Source organism: Botryllus schlosseri, unplaced genomic scaffold, assembly GCF_051294905.1.
Source record: "Botryllus schlosseri isolate E-star unplaced genomic scaffold, Bs_hap1 Bs18a, whole genome shotgun sequence".
Lineage (NCBI taxonomy): Eukaryota > Metazoa > Chordata > Ascidiacea > Stolidobranchia > Styelidae > Botryllus > Botryllus schlosseri.
Window position 1 is genome coordinate 88076 of NW_027648627.1, and position 14123 is coordinate 102198.

At 43.6% G+C, this 14123-nt stretch overlaps 1 protein-coding gene across 1 annotated transcript; it reads left to right on the forward strand.

Annotated features, from left to right (window-relative positions):
- Positions 1-13256: 13256 nt before the first annotated feature.
- LOC145459846 (Fanconi anemia core complex-associated protein 24-like) lies at positions 13257-13706 on the forward strand. The gene has a single exon (XM_080338366.1). It carries the CDS (start codon positions 13257-13259, stop codon positions 13704-13706), a length of 450 nt encoding a protein of 149 aa, XP_080194492.1.
- Positions 13707-14123: the final 417 nt, after the last annotated feature.

Sequence of the window (14123 nt, forward strand, 5' to 3'; positions counted from 1 at the left end):
AAGACAAAAATGTCATTTCAACTAACGTGCGTAACGATGTGACTACACATCTCGTATGCTGCGATACGACCGAGGTTTACAGCCTTACGCCATGCATCCTTTGTCTTTTCTCATTATCATCATTCACACTCATTCAGTGCCTCCTCTTTACATCGCCTAGGCCCGGGTGGGTGTCTGATTTCAAAGACTACCCCAAGTCGTTTGAACACCCTCCGTTCTCTTCATTGTGTCGCAGTCTTGTGGTGTTTTGAATTGATAAAATTCTCAAACTGAACTGAAGTGAACACGGTGGGAAATGATATCGAAACTATATTTCTCTTTGCAGAATTGAGTCTTAGTGGCAAGGAGCGTATTATTTTAGAACTCGAAAATTCATCTCCACCACACTGCTCGAATCATTATAGAATTAATACCCGTTTCAGAAGCGTGTACTCGAATTATTGTGCCGAACCCGATTGATAACACTGGAATGTTAGATTTATTGTAGAAATGCCGGTGGCGATCTGCAGGAATACACATGCGTCAGTAGAGAGTTGCACTAGGTTTGGAGGATACTTGTGGGCTTCAAGATGAGCGATACATTACTGCATATGCAGGGAAGTCGAGGTTTAGGTTTAGGATCTCCGTACGAGGTTTCTATTCATAGTAAAACGTTACGCGTTGAAACAGGCTTATGGATTCAACTCGTCGAATCTAATTACGTGCTCGAACATCCGTCGTTTTGAACTTCCTCAAGCGTTTGCAAAATATTGCTCGCACTAACTATCAAATTAATATAGTCGGTTCGAAAATCACACGACTATTTGTCCTTTTTGTTAAGTGACACTATTTTGAGTTCTTAAATCTGCTACCAAGTTTTACGCGTTTGGCGTATTCTATCGCCGCCATTGACTCAACGAGTGACGTCCACGTTAAAGTGATGATTGGCGTTAATGGCAGACATGAGATCGTGGTTTTCAAATGATCTTCCATAGCGCTTTGGTGCGACTGACAGCATCCTCAGTACTATGTATCACAGTGCGAATTGACCTGTAATTAGCGGCCTTCGAATCCCGTGATTTATCTACGATATACGCAAAACTCGAGTGCCGTTGATTCGAACTATAATCCCATCATAGAATAGTATTTTGTTCGCCCACCAATGGGATTTCCTATTGACTGAGTCTATTCATCTTGACTTTACGCTAGATGCGGCATACGCACACTTGAAGGGCTTAACCTACAACAGCGTAAAACAACTCCTAAATGTCGAATTCACTTTAGCAGGCGATGAACGATTTCGAGTATTTGACGCCTGTCCACATTCTTTCAATTGCATACCTTTGATTGGCATTTGTAGATGACTGAGTAAAATCTATTCAAGCTATTGCAGTGCAGAACTTCAGGATTGAGAGGAATAACAACTTCATCTTATTAATTAATATTGTTAATTATTCTGACGCCAAAACAGCATGGGGGATGTGGCATGTTCAAATATGTACCTTCTGTGTGACCGCAAAGAAGATAATGCCAGTTGTACATCACATGACTATAATTTGGTACTTTTTACCATGCCCATTACATTGCACGTTGTAAGGATGGCGCGGGTTGAATGCGACTTCAAACATTGTTGTGATATCACCAATTTATATTTCAAGGCGTTCACAGTAGAAAAAGTACCATTGAAACCCTAATTCTCGTTGATAAATTAACTCTTAGTGACAAGGACCGTGTAGTTACACTACTCAAAAATCATCTCTAACTACTCGAATCGAATCATTAGAATTAATATTCGATTCGGGTTCCCGTACTCGAATCATTGTGTCCAGCCGTACTCTTAACGTGGGCTGTCCCTGTCAGTATTCAGGTGAGACCATATGTTCCGGAAATGTCGGAGTATCACCATTATTGGAACAAATGTCAAAATATATGTTCCTTGTTACACCATTAATCGTATCTTATTAGAAGATCATATAATAAACCTTTCCCAGGTTGGTTCTTGACCTTAGAACCTTGAAGGTTCTACGGCACGGGTGTCCATTGTCCAACATACGGTCCGCGGGCCGCGTTTTGCTAGTCGCTAGAATAAAATCCACCATGATCCGGGATACAATATACTATTATGATGATTATATATCTGTGCTTGATTAGTATTATTATTATTATTATTATGGAAACAAGTGGCGCTTTCAACCGATGATGGTTATTTGCGCCACGCTCAGTATACGTTCAACGAGGAAATCGGAGAAAAGAAAAGAGATCAGAGAAATAGTTCGCAGGAGAGAATAAATTCTATAACTGGTATAGTTAGGCAATTGAGGGTCAATAGATTTTGTACAGAGAAAGCAACGTTTTCATTGGCACAATGAGCAATCAAAAAGCGGCGATGAAATTCAAATTTACGACATTCCATTAGCAAATGTGAAACAGTGTCCGGGACGCAGCATAAGGAACACAAGGGGAAGTCGACACACCCAATCTTGAATAAATGGGAATTAAGGCGACAATGACCTGACCGTAGACGAAATAATATTCGATCATAATGACGATTATTCGTGTCGGGCAGGCGGTTGAAAATTGTATTTTGAAGCTGTTTATAGCAGGCTCCTTTTTGGTCACGGATGTATTCATTGTTCCAAAGTTGCCGGCAATGCTCGAGTATTAAAACTCTTGCGTCTTTTGTTGGTGTGTCTATATTGAATTCAGAAGCTGGCGATTCATCGCTTGCCGCCGTTTTTGCGTGTTCGTCTGCAATTTCATTTCCCGGGATGCCAACATGCCCTGGTATCCATACGTAATGGATACTTGCACCGAGGTTGGTCGCTTGATGGTTCAACGAGGTTATCTCACGCTGGATTCCGGGTTGACACGAAAGCGATCTTTCACATATATGCTGGAGGCCACTCAGGCAGTCTGAAAGAATAACGTAATTAGATGGCTGCCCGCGCTCCACTATCCACCTCAAGGCGGACAATATCGCCAGCAGTTCTAATGTAAAGCTAGATAGCAGTTTTGAGCAACGCCGTTTGATGACAGTTTGATGATCAGGGATATACGCTGCAAAGCCCGCGCAGTCGGCGAACTTGGAGCCGTCAGTGTAGATTTCTGTGGCGCTATTGTATATGTCGGAAACATAATCAAGACAAATATGTCGTTGGCTATGATCTCGAACTCCTTGCCGGTCAAGGATAGAGACAAGGTTCCTGTCCACTCTGAGGCGAGGGACCGTCCACGGTGGCAACGCCGACCATTGGTATCTATTTACGTTAAGATCTGTGAAAAAGCATTTGGTGAAAGTATTAAAAGAGCGCCGCCTTGGGTTTAGCAGATAGTCTATTTCTTGCCATGAGTCCGACATCAGGGCTTCGGCTGGGTGGGTACCAAGTGGTCTACTCATTACATGACATCGGTAATTCAGGGAGAGGTGTTTATGTCGAACTTGCACTGGCATTTCCTTGCAGCTAGCTTGAAGGATGCAAATGGGGGTGCTGCGCATCGCGCCGCAGCATATCCGTAGTGCCCGATTTTGTAGGACTTGAATTCGATCTACTTGTGACTTTACACCGAAACCATAGGCAGGGAGTCCGTAATCAATAACCGGGCGTATCAGTGATCTGTAAAGCACAAGCAATGATTGTTTAGACGCGCCCCAATGCGTCCCTGAAAGAAGTCTAATCAAGTTTAATCGTTTGGTGCATTTCTCTATAACGTGATCAATGTGATGCCTGTAAGACAAGGTCTTATCAAAAACTACTCCGAGGTATTTACATTTTTCCACAACGGAAACCTCTACCGCCGATTGTAAGCGATAAAGAGCCCACCTTACGTTTACGAGTGAAAAGCATTGCTACCGATTTTGACATGGATATCGAGAACCCCCAGTTACAGCACCACTCGAAAATGCTGTTAAGCGACGCTTGTATCGATGATAGTAGGTTAGGAATAGAGAGACCGCTTTCCCACACTGCGCAATCGTCCGCATAGAGACCGTGATCACATTGAATAACTGATGGCAGGTCATTTAGCATTATCGAAAAAAGCAATGGGCTAATAACACTTCCCTGGGGTGTGCCATTCTCTAAAATGTACGTGTCTGATAATGTAGAGCCTATTCGAACTTGGAACGTTCGGTTGGTTAGAAATGAACTAATCCACGAATAAATGCGACCGGTTATTCCAAGCTGCGCAAGTTTATATAACATTCCTTCGCGCCACATCATGTCGTAAGCGCGCTCGATGTCTAGAAACACGGCAATGACCGAACGCTGACTATTCAAGGCTTTGTAGACTGTGTCGTGGAGTGTGAGAATGTGATCTAATGTGGTTCTACCATGTCTGAATCCGGATTGCGAGGTGTGAAGGAGCCCTCTCTCCTCGAGGTACCACCGTAGCCTGTTTGTGACCATAGCCTCCATGATTTTGCATAAATGACTTGTCAATGATATCGGTCGGAAAGACTCCGGAGCGCCAGGGTCTTTGCCATGTTTGAGAAGAGGTATCGCTATGGCTTTCTTCCAGGCTTCCGGAACCAGTCCGTCGTGCCATATAGAGTTGAAATGCTCTAAGATATGGTTGAGAGCGGTCGCAGATAGGTTCTGCAGCATGGCATAGCAGAGGTCGTCATCGCCAGGAGATGAGTTTCGACGAGATTGAATTGCATCCAGCAGTTCTTTCGGATTGAACGGGACATTGATGGGGTCGACGGGCTGAAGTGGTCGAGTAACGGGAACCGGTACCACCATGAGGTCTCGATGCAGGAGAAAACTTTCGGCGTAGTTATCACTGCTGCTGACTCTGGCAAAATGTAGTCCTAGTCGATCAGCAATTGATTTGTCGTCCAACAAAGACAGATTGTTCGGGGTGAAGACTCTAGTAGCTTCCGAAGCCGAGCCACCCGACATGGATCGCACTACGCCCCATACTTTTGATAAATTTGTATTCCGATTCAACGAGGTACAGAAGCTTTCCCATCCCTCTCGTTTTGCCGATAGTATGGTTCGTCTACAGTCAGCGCGTAGTTTCTTGAAGGCTATGACATGATTCAAGCAGAAAGTCCTCTTCATTTTGAGGAATGCCGCTCTTTTGCGCCGTACCGCTCGGTCGCATTCCGAATTCCACCAAGGAACAGGGTTTTTTGACGTGTGTTTAGAACGTGGAATACTGTTGGTGGATGCTGATATTATTGCCTTTGTGATGAACTCGTTAGTGTCATCAATATTAGAATTCTGATATTCTGCCAGATTACTGTCAACATGACTGGAGAAAGCGGCCCAATTTGCTCTTCTCAAAGACCAGGGTTGTCTTTTTATAGACTTTCTTGTGATCCGCTTCCTATATTCTGTGTGTACTATACAGTGATCACTTCCGAGGAGCTGATCACTCACAGATGTGTAACATTTCGAAGCAATATCAGATGAAGCAAGACTTAAATCCAGCAGGGACCAGCGATTTACGGCGTTTGACGAGATATTAACGCGAGTCGGGATGGACGAATTCAACAAAACCAGTCCGTATTTATCGATAGCATCAGAGAGAATATCACCCCGTCTGTTTGTGAAGGTACTCCAGGAAAGATGGTGGGAATTAAAATCTCCCAAGATAAGTGCTTTCGATGACAGATTACGCAGAAAAGAAAAGTCTTGTTCTCGCGGTTGATAATGCGGTGGGATATAAATATTGCATATCTGGAGACCGCCGCGTTGATAGCCAAGGCATCGATTTGAGAGGCGGTGACTATTTGGTTCGTGGAAGAATTTATTCGATTGCTGACGAAAAAGGCAATCCCCCCAGAATGCGCCGACCTATCATTCCTATAGAGAGTGTATCCTGGCAACCTAGGCGAGTATTTTTCAATGAGATGAGTTTCCTGAAGAGCAATTACGTCCGGGGGAGTCGCGAGATTATTGATGTAATGCTTGAATTCGAAAAGTTTCCTGTAAATTCCACGGCAGTTCCACTGCAAAATAAGTAGTGCCGAAGTATACATTTAATTCGAGTTTCGTACCAAGGAAGTCTTCCCAGCCGCGGGTGACGGCACATTCTTCAGAACCTCAGGGTTTATACTAATTCCAAGGTATTTCGACGAGACTTGACAGACAATGCTAAATACGTCTTGGTCGCCCGACTTAGTCAAATGAACAATCTCGGCGACGAGTGCCAACAGGCGTCCGGCGTCTAATCCTGGGAGTAACTGCGAATCATGTTGGCTTCCTTGAAGCAGAGGGTTGTGGGATACTGAATCCCGCACAAACTGTTGTCTGTTCCCAGGTGATGATTGGTGATTGCGCGATTTTAGGTTGCGTAGATCACAGTCATTAGGAAAAGGGTATGCAGCCCTATAATCATGACGAGGTCGAGTTTTCCTTCGTAGTGCTGCACTAAATGACGTGTTAGAGGTACTTGTTGTTGTGTCCGTATTAGATATGTTCGTGTTCGATAACTGTGGCCACTCTTGGTTTAAGACTATAGTTTTGGCTTCACTGTAAGATATGTTCGAGCGCTCTCTTACGGCAAGAATTTTTGCCTCTTCTTTGAATATGCGGCACCCGCCATAAGCGGCGCTATGATGCTCCCCGCAATTGACGCATTTCTTATCCTTATCACAGGATTCATATTCATGACCTTTACTTCCACATTTAGTACAACACTTCCTCCCTCGACAGTGCGCGCTGGTATGCCCAAAGCGATTGCATTTGTAACATCTGAGAGGTGTAGGTTTGTACGGTCGAGTTTTCAATTTAAGGTACCCGATTGCGACGTATTCGGGAACCTCTTGCGTGTCAAAGAATAACAACACCGATAGACTATCTACCTTATCCCCTTCCTTCGTCGTACGTTGAAGTCTCTTAGCAGATTTAACTTTGAATAGCGCAAGATATTTCGGGATTTCCTCATTAGTTATTTCTATCGGAACGCCCGAGACCACAGCGCGACTGCCGTACGGCTTTGATTGATACAGTGAAGTGCTAATTTCAATAGTCGTTTTCTCTACCGTAATCAGATCACTTTCGAGTAAGATGTTAACTTGCTTCTTATTCATACAAGGAACAAGCAAATCTCCCGAAGGCAACGCCTTAATACTTCCATACTGTCCTATACGATTTATAAGCCATTTGTGAATGGTATCTGGACGGTAATGTTTCATTTTCCGGCCGGGACCTCTGGATGATACAATCACCCGTAACTCCGGAGTAGCACTACTTGGATCTGCCAATGCTGGTACAGTGGATGAAGGGACGCTGTTATTTTCCCTACGAGTATTATTCCCGTCTACAGGCGTGTTTGGCCCTGATAATGCATAAGACTTTGCTGGAATCTTAGCGGCTGTTTTACCGTCTCCTTCACTGTCCGACGACGTAAATGCCACAGATGATCTGCGCTTCTCGGAAAGATTAGCATCTGTAGTGTCCATGACCACTATGAAACCGCAGAATAATAGGGCTAAGCCTATTAGCCTACCTATATAGATAACTATGCTACCCCGTATGTACAATATAGAACAGTCTTACCATAACCGTAGAATTTCGACAAGATACGCGCGACCTCAAATCTCTCCGCTACTGAAGACGTCCGCACGCGGTGACGACTAATCACGACTGTGATCTGTGCTTGATAGAAAAGTTCTCAAGTGGAAAGCACTCACTCACTCTCTGCATGACGGTAGCAACAAGGTAAATACAGCCAAACCTAGAATGGTCGAAAATGTGGCTGAATCACCAGAATGTTGCTTCAACTATCCTACCATGCCGGCTTACTCGCCTCTGGCAGCTGTCCTTGACCCGGAAACGAGCTAGATCAGACATATTCAAATATTTTTGAGCTATGGGCATATGGCCCAATTGAAAAAGTTTAGAATTTGCTTAGGTCCGCTATAACTCTTTCGGTTCTAAAGCGCGAGATGAAGGCAGTGGAGAAGGTTTTCACTGATCACGCAGATGCGAAATATATTCTTTATTGAGTTCACCTTTGAAAACGCTGACACGCTCCTCTTTATTTTTGTAAATCAACGATATAATGGATTTGGTTTTGTCAAATATCAAAGTAAATACTGAGACATATAAGTCCAGATTCAACACTAAAAGGTTCGCCAGTTGTACGTTGGCCGATAGAAATCAGTTTGTTTTCTAATTCTATGCGGATAACGTCTGCCCGACGTTCGAGCAGGACTAGCTAGAGGACGTTGTGCCCTATTCCTGGCCAATGGTTGCTCAACTTGTGGTTGCTGAGGCTGAGCAACTACCTGCGTGGCTGTATTATTACCAGCTGAAATCAAGCGTGGTTGGAGTTGGTTTTTGTGCCTTCTCCAATACCCATGATCTGTTTTTATTATGTACACAACACGTCCCAGTATTTCCGTCACCACGCCAGCAACCCACTTTGGTCCGCTTCGGTAACTGCGAGCGTAAACCGAGGAACCAATCTCGAAATGAGTGACTGATTGTCCAGGCGTAACGGGTTTCGATTTATCGAAGGGCGAGCACAAACTTAACAAATTGCGCGGCTGCCGACCATGTAAAATCTCGGCAGGCGTTTTCCAGTCTATGCCCGGGTGCGGTGCACATCGGTACGTAGCGAGAAGTGTTTGGAGCGCGAAGTTGAGATCATTTCCCCCGTCGCAATTTTTTATTAATCCAGCTTTCAAAGTCTGGACGAAACGCTCCGCTTCCCCGTTAGAGGCAGGGTGAAAAGACGGTGATACGATATGGCTGATTGCCAAATTCGAACAAAACGTATCGAATTCATTCGATGTGAATTGCGGCCCGCCATCCGTAACGATCGTTATGGGCAAGCCTTCGATAGAGAAGACTTCCCTCAAAGCGTTGATTACACACAAGGTTGTGGTAGAACCGACATTCATTACTTTAACGAAAGGATATTTCGAATGCGATCGACGATGACAAGAAACATTTTATTGTTTATTGGACCTGCGAAATCCAAGTGAATTCGTTCAAAGCTTCCAGAAGTTTTGGGCCATTCGCGATACTGACGATCAGGCGCTTTCATTACCTTACGGCAAGCGTCGCAACTCTTAACGAGATTTTCAATGTCGCGATTAATGGAAGGCCATGCGATGTAACGTCGAGCCATCTGCTTCATTTTCGCGATACCCCAATGTCCTTCGTGCAACAATGATAAGACTCGCGAGCGAAGTGACTGCGGAATTACTACGCGCTGAAAACCATCAATATTGAGCATGACTATGTCTTCGTGCAGAGAAAGCGAATGTTTGCGAGTCGAAAACCAAGAAAAATCATCAATGTGCGTCTTTGGATTCCAATTACCATGAGTGACAGATAATTTTACTAGTTTCATGGTTTTGTCCTTCAGCGTCGCGTCGCGGATTTCATTGCGAGTTAACGGTAAGTCATCGAATGCCATATTAATAGCGTGAACGATCTCTGCGTTTTCACGAATTTCCAGTTCGTCAAACTCAGGGTCTGGACCCTTTGGTAGACGAGATAAACCGTCGGCGTTTCCGTGCTGATTAGTCGGTTTATAGCGAAGATCGTATTGGTAAGCCATGAGCGTTAGTGCCCATCGCTGTAAGCGTTGCGCTGTAATCACGGGAATTTTCTTGTCTGGCGAGAAAATAGCTAAAAGCGGTTTGTGGCAGTGTTGGGATGACTCGAGTCATGACTTGACTCGAGTCAGACTCGAGTCAACTTTTTCGTATGACTTGACTTGACTCGAGTCACTTTGGAAAAATGACTTGACTTGACTTGACTCGGAGCTTCAAAAATGTGCATTGACTCGTGACTCGGAGCAAAATTTACGAGTCAATTTCAAGTCATCAAGTAAACGGTGTCGAACAAATCACTGTATCTTGTGTATGTTCGGATTGTTCGAGATACGCCAGTGTCACTCGTGAGAGCAGCAACCAATCATTCAATGATTGTACGTTACACTGATCCTCCTTTGTTAGATCACAAATAAATTGACCGCAAACTAAACGATCACAGCTGACAGCTAAACGCTTAGGCCTACGTTGCGCAGTGCTCACATTTAACAACCCTCTTGTATGATTTAAATCGAACAAATTTAGTTTGTGCGTTTATATTCTCCCGGATGTGTAGATGGGTATTGGGTAGTGTAGGCTATTGTATCATATCAATTTGTTTCAACTTCTCGAAGCTTCGTATTAGGTCCTATATATTGGTTGATAATAACTGACTGTAGCATGGAGCTGTACAGTTACTCACGCGTATTTTATTAGCAGTTCTACGTGTACGTAAGGGATACAACGTCTTTTTGCATGTATAGTTAACTAGATATTCGTTATTTGATTCGAGATAAATGATCAATTAATATGTCTTTCACACAGCTAGCAAAATGTAATGACTTTGAATCATCACTCATACTTCAAAAGTTCATTTTGACTTGAATTGTGACTTGACTCGTGACTTGACTTGACTTGACTCGACTTGACTCGAGTCACCTCCAAAAAATGAGTGACTTGACTTGACTCGAGTCACTTTTGAAAATCGATTGACTTGACTTGACTCGAGTCAAAATCCGCAATGACTCGAGATGACTCGTGACTCGAAGGTAGTGACTTGATCCCAACACTGGTTTGTGGTCCGTTACGAGCGTAAATTTTCTACCATACAAGAATTGACGAAATTTAGTGACTCCGTAAATGATTGACAGAGCTTCCTTCTCTATTTGAGAGTAGGATTTTTGCGAATCAGAAAGTGTTTTCGACGCGTGCGCGATCGGTCTCTCTTCGCCATTGTGCTCGATTGAGAGGACAGCGCCGATTCCGAATTGAGAAGCATCAGTTGACAAAATGAGCTGCTTGTTTACATCATAATGAGCTAACTGCGTAGCGTCGATTACGTCGTTTTTGAGAATGCGAAAAACTGCGTCACAGTCCGTATTCCAAATGAATTCCGCGTCTTTTTGCAGAAGACGGTACAAGGCAGCGGCTTTATTCGTGAAATTAGGAATAAACGCGCGATAATAATTGACTTTGCCCAGGAATGCCTGTAGCTGGCGAACATCCTGAGGTTTAGGCAACTGTTTGATTGCTTCAACGGATTTGTGAGACGGGCGTTTGCCGTCCTTGTCGATTATATGACCAAGATACTCGATACTACTTTTGAAAAATTCACATTTAGCGAAGTTGACGGTGAAACCGTATTCGGTGAGGCGCTCAAAGAGTAGCGATAAGTTGCGAAAATGATCGCGTTCATCAATGCCAGTAACGATTATGTCATCGATAAAACTAGCAACACCGGGTAAGCCGGCGATCATGGCATCAATACAGCGTTGAAAATTTGCGGGACTAGATGCGACTCCGAAACACATGCGTCGATAACGGAATAGACCGAATTGCGTGTTGATGACACACAAATTCTTCGCATCATCATCTAATTCTAGCTGAAAATAAGCATCGGCAAGATCAATTTTCGTAAAAATGCAACCACCCTGTAACTTGTGAAGAATTTCATCTAAAGAGGGCAGGGGATGTTGATCTATCTGAATCTGTTGATTCAATGCTTTGAAGTCACCACAAATGCGTACTGATCCATTTGATTTAGTGACGGCAACAATTGGTGCTGCCCAATCACTGTGCACATTTTTGAAGCTCCGAGTCAAGTCAAGTCAAGTCATTTTTCCAAAGTGACTCGAGTCAAGTCAAGTCATACGAAAAAGTTGACTCGAGTCTGACTCGAGTCAAGTCATGACTCGAGTCATCCCAACACTGCCACAAACCGCTTTTAGCTATTTTCTCGCCAGACAAGAAAATTCCCGTGATTACAGCGCAACGCTTACAGCGATGGGCACTAACGCTCATGGCTTACCAATACGATCTTCGCTATAAACCGACTAATCAGCACGGAAACGCCGACGGTTTATCTCGTCTACCAAAGGGTCCAGACCCTGAGTTTGACGAACTGGAAATTCGTGAAAACGCAGAGATCGTTCACGCTATTAATATGGCATTCGATGGCTTACCGTTAACTCGCAATGAAATCCGCGACGCGACGCTGAAGGACAAAACCATGAAACTAGTAAAATTATCTGTCACTCATGGTAATTGGAATCCAAAGACGCACATTGATGATTTTTCTTGGTTTTCGACTCGCAAACATTCGCTTTCTCTGCACGAAGTTTACGGAATCTCCTGCTTTTAAGAATGCTGCCACTTCGCCGATTGTGTTTGAAAGTCCTATAAAATCCGCCCTTGAATCATCGGAGATGCCAAAATCTCCGTCATCTGTTGTGAAATTGAGGATGGTGTCTCGTTCTTCCCCGGTATTCCACCGTCTCAAGTTTATGCGGGCTTTGCCCACTAATACTAGTGCCGTCATAACACCGGTACGGAGGTCTGTTAGAATCGCTTCGTCTCAATACAGCTATCCTGTTGGGTTGCGGGACCATGAGCCATGCCTGTCTTCCGTACAGGAGATATTTCCGGCACTCCGACACACTGATAGCAAATTAAGCCCAACGGTGTGCGATGTGGTGTATGACCCGAACCGAGCTCTTGAAGGCGTTGATGACATTGTCACCATGTTAAAATTCTGAATTGGTTCTACTACAGCTGATTTCTCTTTGAGGCACTTGAGAAGCTTGTTGGGAGGTATAGAACTCCGATATAAACAATTGAGTTGAATATGTTAGTCATTATTTTATACTGCTACAAGGAACACAATGCCAAATCCACACCACATAAAGATAGTTAAGCACTTTTTCATCCATATATGTACTTCATTGCACTCTGTGACAATGGTGAGTGTTGATCATATCTCCGCATTTCCACTAAAGTGCGTATGCTTTCATATGGTTAATGGAAATTGATAGATTTCTAATGTGAAAAATAGTATCAAACCATAATTGTCTTCGATAACTTGACTCATAGTTGCAAGGACTGAGGAGTGTGTAATTTTAGGACTCAAAAAAACTCATCTCACACTACACGAATCGAATCATTGGAATTAATACGAGCTCGCTTCAAATTTGAGTACTCAAATCATTGATACACATCCCTATTTATTATTACATATCTGATGATTTTGGTTGACTGCTATTACTATTAGTGAAAAATTTTGAGCTTGCTAAAAAGTGACTTTGAAATCTCACAGCATGTGAGACAATTTGAATGTGTGTGTCTGTGTGTTCCTTACTTCGTATTAAATTGCTGTTGTTCAATCCTGTATTTTATTGTCTTTAGCGTGTTAAGCTAGCTTACAGCACGAAAAGCATTGTTATTGGACAATGCTGAAAACTCCCGTGCAGGGGCTGTCCCAGTGTCCCTGCCCCCGGGGCACATTATGGCAAATCGCCGCTGGGCTGGTACGGAGCTACTTCGGTCTTTGAGAAGTAAACTGACGGTGCTGTATATAGAAATTTCGGACTGTGTTGTCGATTTTTTTCCTTCCGGTCAAACCGCTGTGGTTTACTTGACAGAGAGTGATATTTTGACGTTGAACGATGCGAAAAGGCGTGTCGCAAAATTAAGGAAAAGTAGAGGAGTCTCGCACAGGGTGCTGTACGAAAAAACTGCTATGACGCAGCAATATTTTCTGGATTTTCAGAAAATTAAAGTCGTTGACTGCAAAATGGACATATTTCTTGTTAACAGCAACAGAGAAGCTGGCGATTATATTTTAAAAATGGCGATTCAAGACCAGACACCTTTCCGGGCCAAACCGGGTACTTGTAAAAACGCGCCGGACCCTGCTATCCTGCAGGCTGTGATGTTGTTACTAGGGATGGTGTGAACGTGAGGTTCACGTTCGCGTTCTGTGTGTGAACCTCAGAAATTTAGAGGTTCGTGTTCACAACAGAACCGAGGTAGGTTCTGCACTGTGAACCTTTTGGTAAATTGTAATTTTCACTCCATTATAAGATCTTTGGCTCGAATTTATTGTATTTCAACTGCGGGTCAGTCCATACATGGTGCTGGCAGCATAAAAAATCAACGCTCAACGAGCATGCACCTTGACAACCTTGAAAGTTTTGTTGCTTTCTCGGAACAAACCAGCTTTCCGTTTGTGAATATTTAGTACTATGTAGTCAGCGAATGATGCTTATTCAACCAATCAGTGACATTGATATCACCATCTGATGTAAAAAATCGAACGAGCGTACGGGGTCAATCTTGACTTCATCACTGCCAAGACCGAGACGCTTGTAAA

Excerpts from the sequence above, each read along its gene's own strand:
- LOC145459846 (XM_080338366.1), top strand. The coding sequence starts at position 13,257 with ATGGCAAATCGCCGCTGGGCTGGTACGGAGCTACTTCGGTCTTTGAGA.